This window comes from Heptranchias perlo, chromosome 23 (assembly GCF_035084215.1).
Source record: "Heptranchias perlo isolate sHepPer1 chromosome 23, sHepPer1.hap1, whole genome shotgun sequence".
Lineage (NCBI taxonomy): Eukaryota > Metazoa > Chordata > Chondrichthyes > Hexanchiformes > Hexanchidae > Heptranchias > Heptranchias perlo.
In genome coordinates, this window is record NC_090347.1 from 11,127,457 (window position 1) to 11,154,811 (window position 27,355).

Sequence of the window (27,355 nt, forward strand, 5' to 3'; positions counted from 1 at the left end):
TGTGTGTGTGTTTCTGTTCGGTTAATGAAGCCAAGTTACCAGTACCTGGTGTAATCAGTAATCCTGTGTGATTGAATCGGCACTTTGATATGTACTGAAGAGAATCCTTTCATAAGGGAATGGGTTAACAAGGGGTTGTGCCAAAATGTTGGAATCAGTGTAAAGCAGGACCTGCCTGAACACCTTCCTCAAACAGTGTTGTGTGTACCACGATATCAGACAAAACCTCTTCTCCGCCCTCCTCCTCACATTAGCTTTCTCTCCTTTTCAGTTCTGCCTCCCTCCTCGTTGCGCACTTTTGATGAGCGGAGGGAGCAGGTAAATGACCTGCTCCTTGTAATAGGAGATTCCACTGCTTTGTAGTCGTTTATTTCCAGTGAAATGTTATTCTAAAATATGCTGAAATCTAAGTGGTTTGCCACAGCATGTGCACAACAACAACAACAGCAACAACGTGCATTTATATAGCGTCTTTAACATAGTAAAATGTCCCAAGGTGCTTCACAGGCAAAACTTGACACCGAGCCACATAAGGAGATATTAGGTCAGGTGACCAAAAGCTTGGTCAAAGAGGTAGGTTTTAAGGAGCGTCTTAAAGGAGGAGAGCGAGGTAGAGAGGCGGAGAGGTTTAGGGAGGGAATTCCAGAGCTTAGTACTGCGGTTTTAGTCCTTATCTGGACCACCTTGACCCTTTCTAAAGATTCCCTTCTGTCAGTTGGTGCATTGAGTGGTGGAGATCAAATATTAAAAGCAGCCGTTGGCTGATCTTCCTGGTGATTCACTGGAGAGTGGGGCAGAGGGCAATAGTACTTCTCCAAGCTGGTATTTCTCACCCAGTGCACTGGCTAACAACTGGAAAAAAACTCAGCCCGCAGAGTTCCTTGGCTCTTACATATGGTGAAGGCCTGGACGTGCATCACATTAGACACTGGGCTTCTACCTCTGGGACCTGGGTTCAAATTCTGCACAGACCGCTAAGATCAAAGTCTCATCCGTCTACTAGTTGGAAGGATGCCACATGAACGCCAGCCACTGCCGTGGGCCCACTAAATCGGCAGCTTTCCACAAAGAAGCCACACAAATGGTGTAAGGAAACGGAGAAGTGTCACACTGATGCAGTAGGGGATGCTCTTGAGATTGGACCTGCTTTCTGCATTTAACTGTGCTCAACCTGGGCTTGATGGCACTGGGTGCCTGAAATGGAAAGTGTCCCTTTCCCTCGCCCAAGGTGACTATTCCTTCGCGCCAACATCCCTCCCTTTGATTGGGGCACACACACAAAAAAGGCAAATGCGCGGTTATGTTTTGAGGCAATCCCACTTAAGTCCTAACGTCACTTGTTCTTTGTGTTTCAGGTGCTCTGACCCTGACTGGGATTGCTGTGTACATCGCTTACTCGAAAGCAGCCTTCGCGATTGCGATGCACTTGTACGGACACAAGTTGTTCGACAATGTTCATATTGGCTTCAGTTGGTCCATGGGCTTGGCCTGCCTCTCTTGTGTCTCGGAGGTCATTTCTGGGGCTTTATTTCTTCTGGCTGCCAAGCTTGTTGCCGTGCAACATCCAGAGCAGTCGGCAGTGATATGAGCACCGTGTTAACGTACAGCCTGTTGCAGTTTGTTATTGTATCGTTATTGTGCCGAGTTTTGTAATAAGTTAAATTTAGGAAACATGTTGTAACCAGCGCTGATATCTTGTGAAGTCTATTGGCCGCTTTGGCCTATATTTTCCTCTGGGTGTTAAATTTAATGAAAAAGTAAATGTGAGCAAGACTATTAGAAAGAGTGATATACTTGTTAAAGGCCATTTTAAGAGACGTTTGCACAGAATTGTAAGGCAGGGAGTGAGGGGGAATAAGAATTGACTTCTGAACACAATCAAGCCTGTGAGTTGGTTGTACAAGGGAAGGGCAGGGGTTTTCATCTCCAGAGCACTGCCAGGAGAATGAGGAGAGGATAGCCTGAGAGTGCAAGGGCATGAGTGGGACTAGTGCACGAACATGGGGGGAGGGGAGGAGGTCTGACTGAACTGTTATTTAATCCAAATGAGCTACGAATAAATGTTTTCATCTTCACTGCACTATTGGTGAATATCACAGCCTTCCTCAACTGTCCTACTCCAGTCCTTTCTGGCACACACAGGGGACATCTCAAGAGTCAGCTATTTTGGGGTAGGCAGCTCCAATAAAGAGTTAACTGAAACTCTGCTTCATCACATAACCCACCTATGTAAACTTCGGAGGTGAGCACCAGCAGCAGCAGTGGAACTTAAAGTTTTCTCCAAATTGGTTGGCTTTCCCAAAGTACATGGCATCCTTAACTTTAGACATGTAGCCATTCATGCTTCAACTAACAATCCAATGACATTTATAAATAGGAAGTGCTATTAATGAAGTGGTGCACAGTAAACCATCTGACTCCTGAGGTATCTCCTGTCAGTGCCTGGAAGGACCCTGTGCCATGAAAGTTGGAGGACAGTAGTGACCTTTACTGCAGTAGTGACCTTTACTGCCACTAGTACGTAGTGTGAATGATAGATTGTCCCTCCAGGTCTTGTTGACCAGATGGCACAGCTCAATCACACCTAAGCCTATCATTCTCTGCTCCTTCACCGTGTCCGGGTAGCTAACTCTTTTGTGGTAGACCCACTGACTAGATTAATGCCTACCATGCTTTATGTGCCTTCCATGCCCTCTCCTTTCCCCTCTGTTGCACTATAAGATACCTAGCAAATACTGTGCTCCCCTTTCAATCGTCCCACATAGCTTTGAAATGCTGCACCAGATTTTCATGATTGGCTTTTGACAAGCCCTTAATAAATAATGTTTGCGAAGCCAATGTGGAACAGGAGGAATCCTCAGAGAAGCACTGATGAATTGTCTACTAACGCATTCTGCTGGTGTGCCTTCACTCTTTATTCAGATCTACTTTTTTACCAACATCCCGGAGAGAAGAAAAAACCCCAGTGTCACCCAGAAACATCCACAATCTGCTGGCAGCATATGAACGACTTGGACATAAAAATAAAGAGTAATGAAAATGCTGTAAATGAAGCTGTTTACTGTGAGCGGTGAGGGTCCTAGGAATGCTTAGTCACTAAGTAAAAAGCTAGCTCCAAAGCACAATATAGCAGACATGTTGTTTGATTTGGAACAAGAACTTTCTCTCAATTAATCCACCCAGCATTGATTAAAGACCGCAGCGTCTAACTACGCATGCATAATTAGGAAATGTTATTAGCACTACAATTATTGATTACTGATTAACTTATTGTGTGCAGTTTTGGTCTCCTTACCTAAGAAAGGATATACTTGCCATAGAGGGAGTGCAGCGAAGGTTCACCAGACTGATTCCTGGGATGGCAGGACTGTCGTATGAGGAGAGACTGGGTCGACTCGGCCTGTATTGACTAGAGTTTCGAAGAATGAGAGGGGATCTCATTGAAACATATAAAATTCTGACAGGGCTAGACAGACTGGATGCAGGGAGGATGTTTCCCCTGGCTGGGGTCTAGAATGAGGGGTCACAGTCTCAGGATATGGGGTAGGGCATTTAGGACTGAGATCAGGAGAAATTTCTTCACTCAGAGGGTGGTGAACCTGTGGAATTCTCTGCCACAGAAGGCTGTGGAGGCCAAGTCACTGAATATATTTAAGAAGGAGCTAGATAGATTTCTAGACACAAAAGGCATCAAGGGGTATGGGGAGAGAGCGGGAATATGGTATTGAGATAGAGGATCAGCCATGATCATATTGAATGGCGGAGCAGGCTCGAAGGGCCGAATTGCCTACTCCTGCTCCTATTTTCTATGTTTCTATGTTTGACATTAACATCAAATCCCTCCCTTGGGGTTAATGGATGCTTTCTTTCTCTCACACTCTCTCCTTCTCTGATACAAGCAGCTGACTGAAGGATACAATGAGGGACCACATTGTCAGAACGAAGCATAGCAGTGGGGTAGTGACACCTCTGCTCACGTTATTTCCTGACCTAGCTTGTGCATTATCATCAAGTTAGTTCATCCCAAGCTATACACAAACAATAAACAAGAGGGAGGCAGGCAGGGGACCTGGTCCCAGGGTTCTGCAAATACTAAGCCAAGTGCTAAGAGATGCCCAAATGTGTTCCAATGACATTTCTCCCTCTCTGATTTTTCTTCCTCTGTATAGGGAATTGCTTGGTCTCTCCTCTTTAATTCTTTCCTCCTCCAAAGCGACAATAGCCACTGGTCTAATGAGATGGATTAGTCGCCTAGTGTACAATGTAGTAACAATATGGGGTAGTAGGAGCAGGAATGGTACTTTATCACTAATGGCAACACACCACGTTCAAGTGCACAAGGGAATGATCAAAATGATGATGTGTTGTATGATGCCCAAACTAATTGAGGGAAGACTGAACACTGCGAGATTGAATCTGTGCTGTGTGGTATTGATGCATCTGAATGACGTTCCTTTGTTCAATATTTTAATGAAGGCTTTAAGCAAGATATTTTAAATGAGTTTAAACCAGGTTAAAAAGCAGAGAAATTTCATGAGTGCATTAGTTGGTAATATTGCACAGACTGATTTCGACCTGCGTGGGTCTTGCGATGTGGGGAGATAGGTGAGGTGACTTTAAAACAAAGCACCAGATACGCAGCACAGAGGAAATGACAGAGCTTCTTTGTTCGGCACAATAACGCCCCTGGGACACACTGACTCATTGCAAGGAAAGGACACGATTGATTTCCAGTTGAGCAATTTTGATTTAGGCCCCTGATAGAGAACGAGCGAGTGCAGGTCATAGCTGATGAGCTCTCCTTTTATATAATTGTACTTCGTAAACAGGTGCCTTTGTCCCTTAACTGCAACAAAACAAAAAGATTTGAGGAAGGTCCTTTCACCTGAAGGCGAGTTTTCAAATCCAGGCAATGTCTGATAAATGCTTGGTTTTTATGCGCCCTTCCCGTTTTCCATGTAGAGTGAATTTTGAGACTATTTTTCAGCGACTGCTGAGGAGAGAGATGATGAGGTGACAGAAAGATGTTTGTGGAACATTTTATCCAACTTTACTTCAAAAAAAAATGTTCACACTTTATGTACAGAGGGAGATCAAAAAAGAAATGCCAAAGCTTTGTGAAGCTCTGGAGATGAAAGGTATATTGGCAACTCCCTCATTTGTAAAGTACAGCACCAGCCCCCTAAAAACTTACAGGCCAGCAGTTTGTTCAATTGAATTCAACCAACGATAAAATTGGGAGCTGCCTCTCACTGTATTGAGTTGTGTTAAATAGTCCTCTATTTGGCAGTTCATTAACAGAACATAATTAACATCACGCTCCACATTTTAAATCATATTCTTAGCACTTCATTTTCATCCTTTTCCTAATCACTCAATGCTTCTCAATTTTCAGCTTCATCTTCTTCTGACACGTGTAATAAATGTCCTTCATTTCACGATTCCCTGAGGCTTGGAATTGGACAGTCATTGATCTAACAGTCAGTCCGAAGAAAAATATTGGGCATGATTTCACTGCACTCTCTTCCATTATATAAATGGATAATTGCTTATTGGTGAACTTTATACTTGATCAATGGCCACGCAGCAAAATGGCACATCAAACTGAACTGGCCAAGTCCCCATTGTGTAAGAAAGCACGGAAAAAGGATCGGGTGATTTGACCCATCACCCCATTCCTTCCACAGACCATGTGCAATCTGTCCAATCATGGACGCTGCCCAATTTATTTGATCGCCTGATATGCAGAATTTCTCTTAGATGACCCCAGAATATGTGTCCACCTTATAATCTCCACCTTATAATCTCCACCTTATACTCTCCACCCGTATAATCTCCACTTTATAATCTCCACCCGTATAATCTCCACCCTTATACTCTCCACCTTATAATCTCCACCTTATACTCTCCACCTTATAATCTCCACCTTATACTCTCCACCTTATACTCTCCACCTTATAATCTCCACCTTATAATCTCCACCCTTATAATCTCCACCTTATAATCTCCACCTTATAATCTCCACCCTTATAATCTCCACCCTTATAATCTCCACCCTTATAATCTCCACCCTTATAATCTCCACCTTATACTCTCCACCCTTATAATCTCCACTTTATAATCTCCACCCTTATAATCTCCACCTTATAATCTCCACCCTTATAATCTCCACCCTTATAATCTCCACCCTTATAATCTCCACCCTTATAATCTCCACCCGTATAATCTCCACCTTATAATCTCCACCTTATAATCTCTACCCTTATAATCTCCACCCTTATAATCTCCACCTTATAATCTCCACCCTTATAATCTCCACCCGTATAATCTCCACCTTATAATCTCCACCCTTATAATCTCCACCTTATAATCTCCACCCTTATAATCTCCACCTTATAATCTCCACCCGTATAATCTCCACTTTATAATCTCCACCCTTATAATCTCCACCCTTATAATCTCCACCTTATAATCTCCACCCTTATAATCTCCACCCTTATAATCTCCACCCTTATAATCTCCACCCTTATAATCTCCACCCTTATAATCTCCACCTTATAATCTCCACCCTTATAATCTCCACCCGTATAATCTCCACCTTATAATCTCCACCCTTATAATCTCCACCTTATAATCTCCACCCTTATAATCTCCACCCGTATAATCTCCACCTTATAATCTCCACCCTTATAATCTCCACCTTATAATCTCCACCTTATAATCTCCACCCGTATAATCTCCACCTTATAATCTCCACCCTTATAATCTCCACCTTATAATCTCCACCCTTATAATCTCCACCTTATAATCTCCACCCTTATAATCTCCACCTTATAATCTCCACCCGTATAATCTCCACCTTATAATCTCCACCCTTATAATCTCCACCTTATAATCTCCACCCTTATAATCTCCACCTTATAATCTCCACCCGTATACTCTCCACCCTTATACTCTCCACCCGTAAAATCTCCACCTTATAATCTCCACCCTTATAATCTCCACCCGTATAATCTCCACCTTATACTCTCCACCCGTAAAATCTCCACTTTATAATCTCCACCCGTATAATCTCCACCTTATAATCTCCACCCTTATAATCTCCACCCGTATAATCTCCACCTTATAATCTCCACCCTTATAATCTCCACCCTTATAATCTCCACCCGTATAATCTCCACCTTATAATCTCCACCCTTATAATCTCCACCCTTATAATCTCCACCCTTATAATCTCCACCCTTATAATCTCCCCCTTATAATCTCCACCCTTATAATCTCCACCTTATAATCTCCACCCTTATAATCTCCCCCTTATAATCTCCCCCTTATAATCTCCACCCTTATAATCTCCACCTTATAATCTCCACCCTTATAATCTCCACCTTATAATCTCCACCCTTATAATCTCCACCTTATAATCTCCACCCTTATAATCTCCCCCTTATAATCTCCACCCGTATAATCTCCACCTTATAATCTCCACCTTATAATCTCCACCCTTATAATCTCCACCTTATAATCTCCACCCTTATAATCTCCCCCTTATAATCTCCACCCTTATAATCTCCCCCTTATAATCTCCACCCGTATAATCTCCACCTTATAATCTCCACCCTTATAATCTCCACCTTATAATCTCCACCCTTATAATCTCCACCCTTATAATCTCCCCCTTATAATCTCCACCCTTATAATCTCCACCTTATAATCTCCCCCTTATAATCTCCACCCTTATAATCTCCACCTTATAATCTCCACCCTTATAATCTCCCCCTTATAATCTCCACCCTTATAATCTCCACCTTATAATCTCCACCCTTATAATCTCCACCCTTATAATCTCCACCCTTATAATCTCCACCTTATAATCTCCACCCTTATAATCTCCCCCTTATAATCTCCACCCGTATAATCTCCACCTTATACTCTCCACCCTTATAATCTCCACCCTTATAATCTCCACCCTTATAATCTCCACCTTATAATCTCCACCCTTATAATCTCCCCCTTATAATCTCCACCCTTATAATCTCCACCCTTATAATCTCCCCCTTATAATCTCCACCCTTATAATCTCCACCTTATAATCTCCCCCTTATAATCTCCACCCTTATAATCTCCACTTTATAATCTCCACCCTTATAATCTCCCCCTTATAATCTCCACCCTTATAATCTCCACCTTATAATCTCCACCCTTATAATCTCCCCCTTATAATCTCCACCCTTATAATCTCCACCCTTATAATCTCCACCTTATAATCTCCACCCTTATAATCTCCACCTTATAATCTCCACCCTTATAATCTCCCCCTTATAATCTCCACCCGTATAATCTCCACCTTATACTCTCCACCCTTATAATCTTCACCTTATAATCTCCACCCTTATAATCTCCACCTTATACTCTCCACCCTTATAATCTCCACCTTATAATCTCCACCCTTATAATCTCCACCCGTATAATCTCCCCCTTATAATCTCCACCCTTATACTCTCCACTTTATAATCTCCACCCGTATAATCTCCACCCTTATGATCTCTATTACGCAGCCCTGGCTGACTGCTTTTCACAGGGGACATTTCCATGGTTCCAACAGCGTCTTTGTGTTTCCTTAAATATGCATAATCACCTGTCTCTATCCTTAACCCTGTTACTTTCATGCTCCAGTCCTACTCAGTTATCTGTCCAGCTCTTTGTCTCAGGGAGTTAATCAATTTGGTACCCATTGCTTCTGCTGGGCTGCGGGATTACCATGACCACGTCTGTAAGATTGAAGCACGGAGCTGAATGAAAAGCCAGCCCCGCATGTAGCCAGTAACAGATCCAAGATGGCAGAAAGGTCCAATCCAAGTATCTTCACACAGCTCTGATACTCGGCGTTCGAGGTGGAAATTCCTTTCGGCCCGATTTCAGGCATGAAATGGGTGCTGCGCACACAGTGTGCGTCCCAACTGGGAGGCCAGACGCTGGTCCGAAATTGGGCCTTGGGCCTCATCAACATTATTTGGGTGGGCTGCCGACGCCAGTCGTAAATCCACTCGACCGTTTTGAGGAAATTGATATCGAGCCGCGTGTCTGACTCCACAGCAACGATTTTAAATTTCCTTTTAAACAAATCATACCGGCTGCCAAACAATCTTTTAAACTAAAATTAATCTTACAAATCAGTGTCAAATTCTGGATTCCGGTAATGATTAGTGCACAGCAATCTCACTGAGGAATTCAGGTAATGTTTTCAACTCTTGAGAGTGAAAGGTAAATATTTTTGAATCATCACCCGAGGTGATATTACAGACGGTGGTTTCACTCCCATGCACAGGTTGCTTTTAATAATATAAACTACCAAGGGCACGGGCTGCTCTCCTGCACTCACAGAGATTTGCTGATGTCTATGATGTTACTGCGAATTCGGAAGGTGAATGTACATTGTTTAGACGACCTGAGGTGATGTACTTACAGAATGCCCACCATCGCCACCTTCTCTGGGGATAAATGCCGGCCTTGCCAGCGATGCCCACATCCCAAGAATGAATATTAAAAAGTAACGGTTGTGATAGAATCACTGCCAGTGTCCTGAGTGATAATCCCCAGTTTATTACAAGCAAATAATACAATCAATGTCAGTTATAAAACAGTCCAGTAGTTACAGGGCCAATGATTTTCTGGGTTGTTCCTGCTAGTGGTTAAAATGAGAGTGCTTCCCTGTGGAACACATAGCTTTTAGAAGCTCCGTAAGAAAGTCCGCCTCGTGATAGGACAATGTTTCCTCATTCTCTCGAGCTCTTTCAGCCTGGTGGTCCCTCCTTGAGGTGCAGTGCTGTGTGTGGGGGCACCTCCAAATATCGACATGCTTCCAGAACCCCCTGAAAATATTGATACGTTCCCTGGGAACTCCCAAGAATAGAGACAGTCTGTAGGACCTTTGAAAATACTGACATACAACCTGGGTACAATTGACAATATTGACACAGTCCGAGGAATCCTCGAAAGTAGTGACGCACCATCAGGGAACCCCTGAGAATATTAACACAGAGTCCGAGGGAACTTCCTAGAGTCCGGCGAGCCTAGTTTGAAAATTGAGAGTTTAATCGAGCAGTCATTTGTTGTGCCGACTTGATGAGTGATTGCGATATGGCCTCACATTTTAATTAGGTTCTACATGTTTCACACAGCTCACAGGATAACCAGCAAGAAAGGGCATCGTTCACACCATACAGTGATCGCCAACAACAAACACTGCCAACTCGTGAGAACATTGTCACCAGACCTGGACATTGGAACAAAAGAAAATCGCACCCATTCTCACCTGAGAATTTTTCATTCTGATACGAGCCATGTTTATTGTATCTGAATGATCTCAGGGCAGTGGTTTTGGTTTATCCATCGCTATTTTTTCCTGACTTTCTGTATCACAAACTGCAGTTTCTGTAAGGCCAAGTCAGTGTCCTTCTCCGATACATCCAGGTGCCAAACGGCTCGCACCGTGTCCCCGTACATCGGCAGCAGTAACACTCGCACACCGCGTCCCACTGCCATCACCTCTTCCTCGGTCACCTCCGCCATCTGGTCACAGAACTCCTCGGGCGAGATCCTCGCGTCGTTCACTGTAAACATTAGGATATTGGTTTCCACGGCATCGATATTGGTGTCACATACAGGGGAAGCATATTTCTGAATGCCTGTGGACAAGATTTGCTAAGTCAGTCACTGGAGTGTGGTCAGATGATAACGATAAAAGATAGTGACATCTACACCAAATATAGGTACAAGCAGACATCACAGTAGATAGCTGGTTAATCAGAACAGCAACACAAAACCCACGTAATCAATTATGTGATACCTTCCTCACTTGATATCACACTTACATCACTAGGCCTTGTATTTCGTACTTGTTAACATCACTTATCTTACCGATCAGAAACCCATTCATTTTCAGTAAAAATGCTTTTAAGCTTTTCATCCGGCAATTGGGTTTTTGGCTAATTTAAATCTTAAAGGCCCCCCCCCCACCACCCATTGCAACAATGGACACAGGGGAGACAAGACGCTCCTGGGGCACAGTGTTGCTTTGGCACAAACGGTGGAAAAACACCTCAGATGACGTATTATTTCGCACCACAATATCCCCACCCATATACAGTGCATCCTGCGTCACATCTGGTGTCAAATCCTCCCCTCAAAAGTGGTGCGGACAAGTGGAGCTGCTCCCAAAGTGTCAAATGTCAGTGGAGCAGCTCCCAAAGACTTTCTGTCTGAGCGGAAAACCCATATCTTTATGCTTAAATTGCTCTTCGATCTCTCACAGTATTTAATGATTATTCTGCAGCAATTCGCCTGTCGTGTGATATTTGATTATAAACACAATATCAATCATATTCCCCCCCTCCCCGGCACAAGGGGGGCCGTCAAACGATCTCCCCGTCAGGCCTGCTTCCGTCAGTGACCCAGTGGATGTGCTGACGGGACCGTCTGCAAAACAGGGTCAGCTCCTCGGCTGATAGAAGACTTCACAGCTGAAGCACAGCAGAGGCTCTTGGACAGGACTGGACGGCGATCAGATCAACGGAGTGATATCCTCAAACCCCCAAGAAAAACAAGTCACCACGGCTAATGCTCATTTATCACGACTTGTTGAATGAGGAGCAGAGAGCCAGCTGTACTGGCCAATCCCTCACTGGCCAATCCCTCACTGGCCAATCCCTCACTGGCCAATTCTCTCACTGGCCAATTCTCTCACTGGTCAATTCTCTCACTGGCCATTCTCTCACTGGCCAATCCCTCACTGGCCAATTCTCTCACTGGTCAATTCTCTCACTGGTCAATTCTCTCACTGGTCAATTCTCTCACTGGCCATTCTCTCACTGGCCAATCCCTCACTGGCCAATCCCTCAATGGTCAATTCTCTCACTGGCCAATTCTCTCACTGGTCAATTCTCTCACTGGCCAACCTCTCACTGGCCAATTCTCTCACTGGCCAATTCTCTCACTGGCCAATTCTCTCACTGGCCAACCTCTCACTGGCCAATCCCTCACTGGCCAACCTCTCACTGGCCAATTCTCTCACTGGCCAATTCTCTCACTGGCCAATTCTCTCACTGGCCAATTCTCTCACTGGCCAATTCTCTCACTGGCCAATTCTCTCACTGGCCAATTCTCTCACTGGTCAATTCTCTCACTGGTCAATTCTCTCACTGGCCAATTCTCTCACTGGCCAATTCTCTCACTGGCCAATCTCTCACTGGTCAATTCTCTCACTGGTCAATTCTCTCACTGGCCAATCTCTCACTGGGGGCCTCGGCTTTGATCCAGAAGTGTGAAAAGAGGCTGTAAAAATCCCACCTCTGTGATGACCTACAAACATTTCATTTTGTTGTTTACCTGGTCACAGAAGCTGTTTCAATTCAACCACTTAGCTTAGCTGCAGGGTTCAACAAACATGGTCCTCAGGTTATATTTGTGTGAATCATTTTCTTATTATCTGAAGATCAGACTCTTAGTTTTATTCCATTTGCTGGCCTCCTGTAGCCAATTGTGACCGACACTGTGACCGAACGTGACCGACACTGTGACCGAACGTGACCGACACTGTGACCGAACGTGACCGACACTGTGACCGAACGTGACCGACACTGTGACCGAACGTGACCGACACTGTGACCGACACTGTGACCGAACGTGACCGACACTGAGTCCGAACGTGACCGACACTGTGACCGACACTGTGACCGAACGTGACCGACACTGTGACCGAACGTGACCGACACTGTGACCGACACTGTGACCGAACGTGACCGACACTGTGACCGAACGTGACCGACACTGTGACCGACACTGTGACCGACACTGTGACCGAACGTGACCGACACTGTGACCGACACTGTGACCGAACGTGACCGACACTGTGACCGAACGTGACCGACACTGTGACCAAATGACCTGTGCCCAGCTGTCTGCCGGAAGGACTGGCTCTTTCTGGTTCTCACTGACCCACTCCTGCGGAGATGCTTCGGCCCTCCCTTTGGCGCCTCAGTCTGATAACTGAGCTGTGTGGCGATTGCTCCTGTATTATCACATTACACAGAACAGCAGAGAGGAGCCCTGTGTGCCATCCCATCGATACCTGAACCATCCGATGGATTAATTGGCACCAGGTGAAGGCCAGGTCCTAAAACTCCAACACCTGGGTCTTGTTGCTCACATTGTGAAGCAGTGCTGGGCAGAGGAATCAAATCCTCGGCAATTGATCGTGCTGGGCCATTTTACTGTTGTATATTTTCCCGCTTGCATGTAAGAAAATAGACAACGTATAAGGTTGAATAAGTTGGAAGTGGGGCGGACTGTAACGGAATATTTTAGGACACATTTTAAAAGTAAAAGAGGAGCACTGCGAAACTGTAGGTACCTTGGGCAAATTTCCTGGTGTTTCTGTGATCGTCCTTCAGTCTTTCGACCATATCTGATATGGAGAGGAGTCCTGCTGCAGCCAGCACCCCCGCCTGCCTCATGCCCCCTCCGAGCACCTTCCGCACCCGCAGGGCCTGCTCGATGAACTCTTTTCGGCCGCCGATGAGAGACCCGACTGGGGCTCCTAAACCCTGTTCAATCCAAAACACACAAGTCAGTTCAGTGAGGCCGAAAGGCTCCACCTGAAATAGAAAGGGACGAATATCGACCGTTCTTCCCAGGGGGAGTTCAAACCACATTCTTGGTGAACGCTGCTCCTCCAGGACATCTTAAGCCACGCTTTCAAAACGGCGTTGCCTCCCAGTGCCAGATACTGCTGCTAGGAGACAGACTGCAGCCCGAGAGTGACACTAGCAAAGCACAAATAGCAGCAATATCCCAATTCCAGCTGCTACTGAGAGAATCTGGATCGTGGCCCAGTCCTGAGCTCATTCTGAAGGACACGTGCCCTTTCATAGAATCATAGAATGAGACAGCACAGGAGGAGGCCATTCTGCCCATCGTGCCTGTGCCGGCTCTTTGAAAGAGCTATCCAATTAGTCCCACTCCCCTGCTCTTTCCCCATAGCCCTGCAAATTTTTCTCCTTCAAGTATTTATCCAATTCCCTTTTGAAAGTTATTATTGAATCTGCTTCCACCGCCCTTTCAGGCAGTGCATTCCAGATCATTGCAACTCGCTGTGTAATTTTTTTTCCTCATGTCGCCTCTGGTTCTTTTGCCAATTACCTTTAATCTGTGTCCTCTGGTTACCGACCCTTCTGCCACTGGAAACAGTTTTGTGGCAACTCTGGAGTGGGGATTTAGCCCGTGGTCAGTGCCTGTGCATTGAGCAAAGGATCACGATTGGCCGAAGCCACCGAACTGGACACCTATTTAGTGGAGATTTTCCTCTCATTCATCTGATCTACACTCAGACCCAGATCCAAGGAGTGAAAGGACAGTAGTCTGGTCATCCAGTACCTCGTGTCCAAATGTAAAGCTTCTCCCATGCAAGTCAGGGCTGAAAGTGGGAGGTGCCAAGGGCCACTGGGTGGAGAGCAGACTAAAGCTCTTTTCCTACTTAACATTTTATTCAGTTTGAAAACAGCAACAACTTTAGACATCTGTAAGTGAGGGCAGACAGCACTGCTACACTCAACAGGAAGGCATGATTACACGCAACACCCAGGGGTGTTAGAGACGGAGAACAATCACCCACTGCACCCAGGGACGTTATAGAATCATAAAAATTACAGCAAGGGAGACCATTCTGCCCATCACCCTGCATTGGGCTAGCTCTTTAATTGGAGCTATCTACTTTAATCCCTTTTCTATCCCTTCCCTGTATCATTTTATATTCTTCCTTTTCAAATAGTTACCTAATTCCCTTTGAAATGATATTATAGCCTCTGTCTTAACAGTCATTTGTAGTAAGGCATTCCATGTTGTGATAATCTGGAGTGAAAAACTATCTTCTAATTTCCTCCTTCTGATGATAATCCTGAGTATGGCCTTCGTTACTGAGTCACCAACCAGGGGAAACAATCTTTCACTACTTACCCTCTCAAAACCCTCTCTCAGATACCTCCTCCCGTAGCTTTCTCTGTGGCAATGAAAAAAATACCTAATTTTTCAAGACGCAAAAAACAGAGAATGCTGGAGATACTCCACAGGTCAGACAGCATCCGTGGAGAGATCACGGCCATCCCTCCCTTACCTTCAGGTGGTCCATCTCGGACCCCTCCCTCCCCTTCCTGAACTTCCCCATCTCTATCCCTAGGGATAGGCTGCCCACCGACAGCTATTACAAGCCCACTGACTCCCACGACCACCCGGACTGTACATCTTCTAGCAAGGACTCCCATTCCCTTCTCCCAGTTGTACACAGTTCCTACCTTGGACAGGCACATGCAGACAGAGTCACAGTGACGCACGATCTCCGCGGGCTCAACGCCCAAAGCGACGGCAGCGTTCATCAGGCGGGCTCCGTCCATGTGGACAGGCAGCTTGTACGTGTCGGCCAGGTCTCGCACCTTGAACATGAGCAGAGGAGAACGGTGACTTGCAGGAAGGATGGAGAGTAAATACTGGGCAGTGAATCCCTCCACTCTCAGCGTCTTAACAAGGCGAGGGTCAACAATGAAGGGTAAAGCGTCTCATGGCACTGAACAGAACCGTCTGCGTAAAATGCGACTCTCGGCTGGTTCTGTATGTACTCGTAGTGTGTAGAGGTTACCAACCCTCTCCAGGAATGACCTGGAGTCTCCAGGAATGACCTGGAGTCTCCAGGAATGAGGGATTAATCTCCTGGGCATTGCCATGAACAACCCAGGAGATAAATCGTAAGGGGCATTACAGAAACTCTGTGCTTTCTTTATTTTCTTCAAACACTTTTGTTTATTAGTTGTAACAATATTGGAGCAGGGGGTAAAAATGAGGATTGTCTGACGGGGACTGGGGCAGGAGGTCATGTGATGAAACCTCCAGGAATACGTCCAACCAGAGTTGGCAACCGGGAGCGGTAAACCCTTGTCTCACCATGAGTCCACAGGTTTAAACTTACAATCTCCGGGACCGGCTGCCTTGCACGCGCAATGTATCGGAATCCTCCAGGATTGCAGCCTCTATCCCAAACATCTCTCGTGCTGCACTGACCTGTGAAACCTGGGCAACGCACTAGGATTGTATCGTGTAAAACTTGCTCGTCATCGCCCTCTGCTGACACAACAACAATTTACATTTATATGGCACTTTTAACGTAGTAAAACGTCCCAAGGCGTTTCACAGGAGCATTAGCAAACTAAATTTGATATCGAGCCGCACGAGGAGATTAGGTGACCAAAAGCTTGGTCAAAGAGGTAGGATTTAAGGAGCGTCTTAAAGGCGGAGAGAGAGGTAGAGAGGTGGAGAGATTAAGGGAGAGAGTTAGGGCCTAGGTAGCTGAAGGCACGGCCGCCAATGGTGGAGCGATTAAAATTGGGAATGCGCAAGAGGCAAGAATTGGAGGAGCGCAGAGATCTCAGAGGGTTGCAGCGATGGAGGAGGTTACAGAGATAGGGAGGGTCGAGGCCATGGAGGGGTTTGAGGACACCTCACAGGGAACGGCTCTTTTAATTTCTCGGGATGTGGGCAAGACTACACTCGCTGCCTCTCCCTAGTCAGCTTTTGTGGCTCAGTGGGTAGCCCTCTCACCTCTGAGTTGGAAGGTCATGGGTTCGAATCCCACTCCAGAGACTCCAAGCACAAAAATCCAGGCCGACACTCCAGTGCCGGTACTGAGGGAGTGCTGCACTGTCGGAGGTGCCGTCTTTCGGACGAGACGTTAAACCAAAGCCCCGTCCGCCCTCTCAGGTGGACGTAAAAGATCCCATGGCACTATTTCAAAGCGGGGGAGTTCTCCCCGGTTATTGGCCAATATTTATACCTCAACCAACATCAGTTTAAAAAAAAAAATTACCTCATTGCTGTTTGTGGGATCTTGCTGTGTGCAAATTGGCTGCTGGGGTTCCTACATTACAACAGTGACTACACTTCAAGAGTACTTAATTGGCTGTGAAACGTTTTGGGACGTCCTTGAGGTTGTGAAAGGCGCTATATAAATGCAAATCTTTCTTCTAGCAATTGATTTTACACATGAATGATTCACTTCAGAGGCTATTAAGAGTGAACCCTGTCGTGTGGGGCTATGTAAAAGACCAGACCTGGTCGGGCTGGCAGGTTCCTTCCCCTGCAGTACATCAGAGAACCAGTCGGGTTTTTACAACAATCCGGCAGGTTTCACAATCATTTTATTTCTGGTCCCAGTCCACAAATGACCAGAATCATTTAATTCATTCTCACAACTTGCCATGGTGGGATTTGAACTCGTGACCTCTCGGTTACTGGCCCGGAACCGTTGCGCTCTAGCTGGCAGCAAATCAAAACTGATGATGTAAAGGCTTCACTGTGCCACATAAAAAGATTTACTTGAAGTTTCCTGCTATGAATAAAATGTCCCCTTCTCAAGGGTTGAGGGTCAGTGCTGTGTCCGTGCTCCCTCTGGTGGCAGCAGTGAGTCTCTGCCGGTCGGTCCTCATTCCGAGATGATGGAGCAGATGACCGGTCCCCGAGACCAGTCTGAGAGGCAATGGATCAGACACAAACAAAAAGGGCCCGCTCCCCCCACCACATCTCTTCTGATGGTACTGGCTGTTGCTAGGGAACAGTTCCACAGCACTGCCAGGCTGCCGGTCCCTAGTCTGGAATTTAAAGTTTGACTTTAAATCGTCTTAATGGTTTTAAGCAGGTGATGCCTCACCTCCTGGAGAAAGGAGAGTGGTAGAACCCGCCCTCCTTGCACATTCTGGGTGTCCTCGAGGCAAATGAGGTGAGTCCGGGGGTAGTGAGGGTCTGGGAAACCCTGGCGGATTTTTGATTCGACTTCATTCAAATCAAAAGTCCCATCTGGAAGATTCCTAACGGTGCGTGAATGAATTCCCGCAATCTGAAAAAAGAGACAAGTGATCAGTGTCGATGCTTCAATAAAACCTCTCCGAATCCTGCAAATATGGAGGGTTTCATGACTGTTAACTGAGGGGGCAGGCACACAGGGGAGGGGGGGCAGACACACAGGGGAGGGGGGGGCAAACACACACAGGGGAGGGGGGGGGCAAACACACACAGGGGAGGGGGGGCAAACACACACAGGGGAGGGGGGGCAAACACACACAGGGGAGGGGGGGCAGACACACACAGGGGAGGGGGGGCAGACACACACAGGGGAGGGGGGGCAGACACACACAGGGGAGGGGGGGGCAGGCACACAGGGGAGGGGGGGGCAGACACACACAGGGGAGGGGGGGCAAACACACACAGGGGAGGGGGGGCAGGCACACACAGGGGAGGGGGGGCAGACACACACAGGGGAGGGGGGGGCAGACACACACAGGGGAGGGGGGGCAGACACACACAGGGGAGGGGGGGCAAACACACACAGGGGAGGGGGGGCAAACACACACAGGGGAGGGGGGGCAGACACACACAGGGGAGGGGGGGCAGACACACACAGGGGAGGGGGGGCAGACACACAGGGGAGGGGGGGCAGACACACAGGGGAGGGGGGGCAGACACACACAGGGGAGGGGGGGCAGACACACACAGGGGAGGGGGGGCAGACACACACAGGGGAGGGGGGGCAGACACACACAGGGGAGGGGGGGCAAACACACACAGGGGAGGGGGGGGGGGCAGACACACACAGGGGAGGGGGGGCAAACACACACAGGGGAGGGGGGGGCAAACACACACAGGGGAGGGGGGGGGGCAGACACACACAGGGGAGAGGGGGGGGCAAACACAGGGGAGGGGGGGGCAAACACACACAGGGGAGAGGGGGGGCAGACACACACAGGGGAGGGGGGGGCAAACACACACAGGGGAGAGGGGGGGCAGACACACACAGGGGAGGGGGGGCAAACACACACAGGGGAGAGGGGGGGCAGACACACACAGGGGAGGGGGGGCAAACACACACAGGGGAGGGGGGGGGCAGGCACACAGGGGAGGGGGGGGCAGACACACAGGGGAGGGGGGGGGCAGACACACACAGGGGAGGGGGGGCAGACACACACAGGGGAGGGGGGGGCAAACACACACAGGGGAGGGGGGGGGGCAAACACACACAGGGGAGGGGGGGGGCAGACACACACAGGGGAGGGGGGGGGCAGGCACACACAGGGGAGGGGGGGGGCAGGCACACAGGGGAGGGGGGGCAGACACACACAGGGGAGGGGGGGCAAACACACACAGGGGAGGGGGGGCAGACACACACAGGGGAGGGGGGGGCAAACACACACAGGGGAGGGGGGGGGCAAACACACACAGGGGAGGGGGGGGGCAGACACACACAGGGGAGGGGGGGGGCAGGCACACAGGGGAGGGGGGGCAGACACACACAGGGGAGGGGGGGGCAAACACACACAGGGGAGGGGGGGGCAGGCACACAGGGGAGGGGGGGGCAAACACACACAGGGGAGGGGGGGGGGCAAACACACACAGGGGAGGGGGGGGGCAAACACACACAGGGGAGGGGGGGGCAGGCACACACAGGGGAGGGGGGGGCAAACACACACAGGGGAGGGGGGGGCAGGCACACAGGGGAGGGGGGGGCAAACACACACAGGGGAGGGGGGGGCAGGCACACAGGGGAGGGGGGGCAGACACACACAGGGGAGGGGGGGCAAACACACACAGGGGAGGGGGGGGCAGACACACACAGGGGAGGGGGGGCAGACACACACAGGGGAGGGGGGGCAGACACACACAGGGGAGGGGGGGCAAACACACACAGGGGAGGGGGGGGGGGCAGACACACACAGGGGAGGGGGGGCAAACACACACAGGGGAGGGGGGGCAGACACACACAGGGGAGGGGGGGCAAACACACACAGGGGAGGGGGGGGCAGGCACACAGGGGAGGGGGGGCAGGCACACACAGGGGAGGGGGGGGCAGGCACACAGGGGAGGGGGGGCAGACACACACAGGGGAGGGGGGGCAGACACACACAGGGGAGGGGGGGGCAGGCACACAGGGGAGGGGGGGGCAGACACACACAGGGGAGGGGGGGGCAGACACACACAGGGGAGGGGGGGGCAGACACACACAGGGGAGGGGGGGCAGACACACACAGGGGAGGGGGGGGCAGGCACACAGGGGAGGGGGGGCAGACACACACAGGGGAGGGGGGGGGCAGACACACACAGGGGAGGGGGGGCAGACACACAGGGGAGGGGGGGCAGACACACAGGGGAGGGGGGGGGGCAAACACACACAGGGGAGGGGGGGCAGACACACACAGGGGAGGGGGGGCAAACACACACAGGGGAGGGGGGGGCAGGCACACAGGGGAGGGGGGGGGCAGACACACACAGGGGAGGGGGGGCAGACACACACAGGGGAGGGGGGGGGCAAACACACACAGGGGAGGGGGGCAGACACACACAGGGGAGGGGGGGCAGACACACACAGGGGAGGGGGGGCAGACACACACAGGGGAGGGGGGCAGACACACACAGGGGAGGGGGGCAGACACACACAGGGGAGGGGGGGGCAAACACACACAGGGGAGGGGGGGGCAAACACACACAGGGGAGGGGGGGGCAGACACACACAGGGGAGGGGGGGGCAAACACACACAGGGGAGGGGGGGGGCAAACACACACAGGGGAGGGGGGGGGCAAACACACACAGGGGAGGGGGGCAAACACACACAGGGGAGGGGGGCAAACACACACAGGGGAGGGGGGGGGCAGACACACACAGGGGAGGGGGGGCAGACACACACAGGGGAGGGGGGGCAAACACACACAGGGGAGGGGGGGGCAGGCACACAGGGGAGGGGGGGGGCAGACACACACAGGGGAGGGGGGGCAGACACACACAGGGGAGGGGGGCAGACACACACAGGGGAGGGGGGGCAGACACACACAGGGGAGGGGGGGGCAGGCACACACAGGGGAGGGGGGGCAGACACACACAGGGGAGGGGGGGCAAACACACACAGGGGAGGGGGGGGCAAACACACACAGGGGAGGGGGGCAGACACACACAGGGGAGGGGGGCAGACACACACAGGGGAGGGGGGGCAGACACACACAGGGGAGGGGGGCAGACACACACAGGGGAGGGGGGGGGCAAACACACACAGGGGAGGGGGGCAGACACACACAGGGGAGGGGGGGCAGACACACACAGGGGAGGGGGGCAGACACACACAGGGGAGGGGGGCAGACACACACAGGGGAGGGGGGGGCAAACACACACAGGGGAGGGGGGGGCAAACACACACAGGGGAGGGGGGGGGCAAACACACACAGGGGAGGGGGGGGGGCAAACACACACAGGGGAGGGGGGGGGCAAACACACACAGGGGAGGGGGGGGCAAACACACACAGGGGAGGGGGGGGGGCAAACACACACAGGGGAGGGGGGGGGCAAACACACACAGGGGAGGGGGGGGGCAAACACACACAGGGGAGGGGGGCAAACACACACAGGGGTGGGGGGCAAACACACACAGGGGAGGGGGGGGCAGACACACACAGGGGAGGGGGGGGCAAACACACACAGGGGAGGGGGGGGCAAACACACACAGGGGAGGGGGGGCAGACACACACAGGGGAGAAGGGGGCAGACACACACAGGGGAGGGGGGGCAGACACACACAGGGGAGGGGGGGGCAGACACACACAGGGGAGGGGGGGGCAGGCACACAGGGGAGGGGGGGCAGACACACAGGGGAGGGGGGGCAGACACACAGGGGAGGGGGGGGCAGACACACACAGGGGAGAAGGGGGCAGACACACACAGGGGAGGGGGGGCAGACACACAGGGGAGGGGGGGCAGACACACAGGGGAGAAGGGGGCAGACACACACAGGGGAGGGGGGGCAGACACACAGGGGAGGGGGGGGCAGACACACACAGGGGAGAAGGGGGCAGACACACACAGGGGAGGGGGGGCAGACACACAGGGGAGGGGGGGGGGCAAACACACACAGGGGAGGGGGGGGCAGACACACACACAGGGGAGGGGGGGGCAAACACACACAGGGGAGAAGGGGGCAGACACACAGGGGAGGGGGGGCAGACACACAGGGGAGGGGGGGCAGACACACAGGGGAGGGGGGGGCAAACACACACAGGGGAGGGGGGGGCAGACACACACAGGGGAGGGGGGGGCAGACACACACAGGGGAGGGGGGGGGCAGACACACACAGGGGAGGGGGGGGCAGACACACACAGGGGAGGGGGGGGCAGACACACACAGGGGAGGGGGGGCAGACACACACAGGGGAGGGGGGGGCAGACACACACAGGGGAGGGGGGGGCAGACACACACAGGGGAGGGGGGGGCAGACACACACACAGGGGAGGGGGGGCAGACACACACAGGGGAGAAGGGGGCAGACACACACAGGGGAGGGGGGGCAGACACACACAGGGGAGAAGGGGGCAGACACACACACAGGGGAGGGGGGGCAGACACACACAGGGGAGGGGGGGCAGACACACACACAGGGGAGAGGGGGGCAGACACACACACAGGGGAGAGGGGGGCAGACAGAAGAGAGAGAGAGAAAAACAGGACGGAAGCAGACACGCGAGGGACGGAAGCAGACACGCGAGGGAGGGAAGCAGACACGCGATGGACGGAAGCAGACAAACAATATTGATTTAACTTACAACTTTTATATTTGGTTTTGTTAAGTTCTATCGTCAGGGCCTGTAACCCTAAACTGAAATGAAACAAAACACCACTAGAGGGCAGCAACCACACAGTAATAGGAAACCTTGAACTGAGCAGGGCCAATGTGGCAGGAATTCACCGACACAATATTCTGTCATATTAGGTCTATTTATTAATTTTATTTTATATTCCAGGTTAACTTGTCTAAAGACACTGTGTGGAACTGTTTGGGTAAATGTCACTACGTAGCAAGACTCTGTCAGATGGTCACCAGCCACAACCTGAGAAGGTGCTGGATTCACACATGGCTGGGAGCCATCACCCTAATCAAAGGAGGATTCATGGTTGTTTCATAATTTGAATAGGTCTATAAAACAAAATCAGACCTCGAGCCATTCAAGTTGCAGTTTGGATGCTGTCCGTTCCACTATCTGGATGGGTGAGGTAAACTGGGCTAAACGGCCGTGTTCATCTGGACTCATCCTATGTTTAACAAAACTTTGATGGAAGCAAAAATACAACAACGGACACCCAGAGAGTGAACGATTGAAAGATTCTGTAACAGGCTTTCTGCGGTTCCTGGAGTTTCTGGGCCCTCAGCTCCGGGTCTGCAGAATTTCACTCTGATCATTGCTGTTTGCTGTGTGCAAATTGGCTGCTGCGTTTCCTACATTACAACAGTGACTACACTTCAAAAGTACTTCACTGGCTGTAAAGCGTTTTGGGATGTCCCGAGGTCGTGAAAGGCACTCTATAAATCCAAGTTCTTTCTGTCTTTCACAAGCGGCCTTGGTTTAACGTCTCATCCGAGAGATGGCACCTCCGACAGTGCAGCACTCCCTCGGTACTGCGCTGAGGGTGTCAGCCTGGATTATATGCTCCAGGTCTCTGGAATGGGGTTTGACCCATGACCTTCTCACTCAAGGGGGCTACAATGGAGCCACTTCTTTGGGTTTTACTAAGAAGATGCTCAAAATTCCACAACAGTCCCTCTGTCGGAACTTCAAAGTTGATGCCGTGCGATTACAGGGAGCTGAGCACCAGGTGCAGATCGGAACCAAGTCCTGCGGTCTCAGGGCGCTAACCTGCAGAATGACGCCTGGCATGGAAAGTGGGGGAAATTTGCACTGGGTAGTCGGAGTGGGAACTCTTCGGAGTTTGGGGGCACAGTTGGGGCAGACCAGAGGGGTCTTTACTCTGCGGTCTGGGAGTGACGACGCTAACACTGGATGGGGGGGTGTGGGAGTTGCGTTTCCCAGCGCCTCCTCTACATCAATCCGCAGAAAAATCCGCCGAGAAAAACCGCGAGCCAAAAAAAAAAGTAAAAGTGGCCGACTATGCTAATTATGGGATGGCTGGATGTAACTTGAAAAATAAAAAGAGGCTCCTTGTGGGACTGTGGTCGGGGCTTCCCTCTCTGATCACTGGGGGTAGGAATCCTCAACAGCTACTGTTAGGACACAGGCAGGGCCGCGTTTCAGTCAATAGGCTGCCACGGGGCTTATTTTTTTAATATAACAGATATCTTTGCTGGTTTAGTAAGTTGCTCTCATTCTACTTGGTAATTAGGGCTGGGAATATACAGGAATGGTTGCAGATGTTGTTAGATTTGAAAAACCCATGTGCAAACCTTGTGTGCCAAGAGCGGAGAAGGCCTCGCAGTGCACACAGACTTAGCACGTTTAACACTGACTTCCCATAATACAGGATCGAGCATTCCCTCTGCGCCCCCCACCCCCTCAAAACCTCAACAACAAGGCCCAAATTTAGCTGACGTTGTCGTGAGGTTTACCACAAAACACAGAATCAGGGACACACTGCGCTGATGGGGGCAGATTTAATCAAGAGGAAATGTTCGAGTGTCACACTCTCTTGTTCTGCTCTGGCTCCAAAGGTGAGGTGAGGAATGAGCTGGGCTCTACTGGAGTGCTGCCCTACCTGAGCGCTGCCTCCCTGCTCATAGAGGTGGATGTGCGCCTGATCGCCGACAATCAGTTCTGCTCCCCTCTCACGGCAATGACACATGACTGCAAAGGAGAAAGGAGACAGTCATTGTTTAAAGCTGTAGGATTTGCCAGTAAGATTAGTAACTGTCGTCTCGTGGGAACCAGTTAAACTGATGCACATTTTTCTTTTTAAATGTTAAGCTTGGAAGAATACCGCCTCTCTAGCTGTGTGGCTCGTCTACGATTGGCTCACCCTAAATGTGAACCATATTTACTGTAACAGCTACAGTTAAAGGGACTGCCTTGTCCAGTTATGGGAAGTGACTCGGCGTCAGGAATTGGTAGTAGGGGAGTTTATTGACAAAGGTCACTTTAAAAGCACATCACATCATCCGGTTGCCTGACTTTCTCCACCTCGCTCGTCGGTCTTCAGTTACCTTCCACCAGCCTGCACCGCAACACAGAAATCTTCACATTTAAGGAGGGACAAAAATGCCTCTGTCTGTGAAAGAGGTCTGGTCCAGGCAGGGCGTGGGGAAGGGGAAGGGGAGAGGGTAGTGTCTCCCCCACCCCCCCTCAATCCCGGGGGTGGGGGCCCCCCCTGTGCCAATGGAAACCAACTACAGCACTGACTGAATTAGAAGTAAAACATTTGCCTAAAAATTTAATTTGCATAACAACCAATCAAATGGTTAGTATGTAATTTCAGCCAATCAGCTCTAAGTGTGACAGAGAAATTTGCTCATTACTAAGTGTGTGAGACAGGAAGTGCACACAATCGATCTGGTTTTAATATAATATATAGATGTAGATATCGGCATTCCTTCATCGTCCCTGGATCAATATCCTTTGAATTCCCTAACTAACACCATCATGGGAGCACCATCAAGGCAGGGACAGCAGCCGGTCCAGAAAGCCCACTGCCACCTTCTCAGGGCAACTAGGGAAAGGCCACATCCTGAGAACAAATTCAAACATAAATATTTATAGGGGCATTTTTGTGTAACGGCACGAACTGAAACTTTCCTTGTTGATGAGTGTTGCAAAAACGGAAACTGGTGTTTTCAAGAACATGGTCGCTCCCTCTTTCTAAATCTGATACTTACCCCGGGTCACGTTGCTACAAGTCCGTATCGAATACCTAACCTCCCACACAAACTCTGCTGATCCTTCCTGCATGACACTACATGCAGTTCAGTCTTTGCAAAGTTGGACACTGCACAAGACATAAAGATAGACCCAGATGATTTACCTTCTAGGCAATCTACCAGGAGTATTAAAATCTTGTTTATTTACTCAATAACCACAACCACTAGGCACAGCTGACGCTCTCAGTCATAACATTATGCCAACAAGTCTTGTCATCTTACACCGTCGGATATCCCTAGACCTGGGGGAAACTATACAGTACCCGAGTCCCAGATTCTTCATCACTTAATCATTCTCTTTCTGTCACTACAGCTTGTTGCAAAATTTCAGATGTAATTGAGTTTTCGATCAAGTGGGTACCAGTAAATCAGTCGCCCTGCTGCCCAGCGGTGAACTGATTCGAAACAGTTACAATGTCGGTTAACGGCGCTCTGCTCAAGCAGACAAGCGAGGGTTCACTCTCCTGTTATACGACCCCGCACAAATCTCTCAATGTATCCCGTACCTGGCCCTATTCTCCACGAGAGGCATAACGTGATGATCAGGAGAATTTGCAGATCACTTCTAAGATGTGGGTGAATAGCAAATTTGACTTGTATTCCCTCGAGTTTAAAAGGTTGATGGGGTGATCTAATCGAGGTGCTTAAAATGTTAAAAGGGTAGATAAAGAGAAATTATTTCCTCTGGCAGGAGAAATCTAGAACAATCTTAAAATTAGAGCCAGGCTGTTCAGGAGTGAAATCAGGAAGCACTTATACACGCAAAAGGTAGCAGAAATCTGTAACTCTCTCCCCCAAAAGGCTGTAAATGCGGGGTCAATTGAAACTTTCAAGACTGAGGTCGATAGGTTTTTGTTAGGTAAGGTTAGGTTGGAGCTGGGGACAGAGACAAATCTGTGTTAGTTTGCAGATGACACCAAATTGAAGGGTGGAGGTTCAAACAAATATAAAAGGACCCGAGATAGGTTGAGACGTTGGGTTGGTGAGTGGAGGATGATATTAGCTATGGAAAAATACAAGGTATTGAGAGCAGGGAAGAGAAGTAAGCAGTGGGAATATAAACAAATTAACTTCACACATTTGGAGAGACTGGAGAAGCTGGGCTTGTTCTCCTTAGAGCAGAGAAAGTTAAGGGGAGATTTGATAGAGGTGTTCAAAATCATGAATGGTTTTGATAGAGTGAATAAGGTGAAACTGTTTCCAGTGATAGAACATTCGGTAACCAGAGGACACAGATTTAAGGTGATTGGCAAAATAACGAGAGACGACACGAGGAAACATTTATTTACGTAGCGAGTTATGGTCTGGAACACACTGCCTGAAAGGGTGGTGGAAGCAGATTCAATAGTAACTTTCAAAAGGGAATTAGATAAATACTTGAAGGGAAAATATTTACAGGACTATGAAGAAAGAGTAGGGGAGTGGGACTAATTGGATAGCTCTTTCAAAGAGCCTGCACAGGCACGATGGGCTGAATGGTCTCCTTCTGTGCTGTACCTACTAAAATTACAAGAGAGGAATCTGGACTTATTGATGGGCAGCTCATGGAAGCCAAGAGCACAGTGTGCAGCACCACTGAAGAAAG

The 27,355-nt window shown here is 49.9% G+C and overlaps 2 protein-coding genes across 6 annotated transcripts in view; one reads left to right on the forward strand and one right to left on the reverse strand.

The window, feature by feature from the left end:
* The window catches only part of tmem235b (transmembrane protein 235b), a 53,241-nt gene extending 49,912 nt beyond the window's left edge, over positions 1 to 3,329 (forward strand). For both annotated transcript variants that reach the window (XM_068004008.1, XM_068004009.1), the window contains one exon: positions 1,356 to 3,329. In XM_068004008.1, the coding sequence (XP_067860109.1) occupies positions 1,356 to 1,588 (233 nt within the window). In that variant the 3' untranslated portion in view covers positions 1,589 to 3,329. The remainder of the gene's footprint in view (positions 1 to 1,355) is intronic.
* A 6,251-nt stretch (positions 3,330 to 9,580) lies between these two features.
* The window catches only part of tha1 (threonine aldolase 1), a 73,060-nt gene continuing 55,285 nt past the window's right edge, over positions 9,581 to 27,355 (reverse strand). For 3 of the 4 annotated variants that reach the window (XM_068004012.1, XM_068004011.1, XM_068004014.1), the window contains 5 exons: positions 24,615 to 24,703; positions 17,747 to 17,932; positions 15,345 to 15,482; positions 13,409 to 13,601; positions 9,581 to 10,685 (listed from right to left, as the gene is read on the reverse strand). In XM_068004012.1, the coding sequence (XP_067860113.1) occupies positions 10,393 to 10,685; positions 13,409 to 13,601; positions 15,345 to 15,482; positions 17,747 to 17,932; positions 24,615 to 24,703 (899 nt within the window). In that variant the 3' untranslated portion in view covers positions 9,581 to 10,392. The remainder of the gene's footprint in view (positions 10,686 to 13,408; positions 13,602 to 15,344; positions 15,483 to 17,746; positions 17,933 to 24,614; positions 24,704 to 27,355) is intronic. The other variant, XM_068004013.1, reaches the window with a different exon arrangement.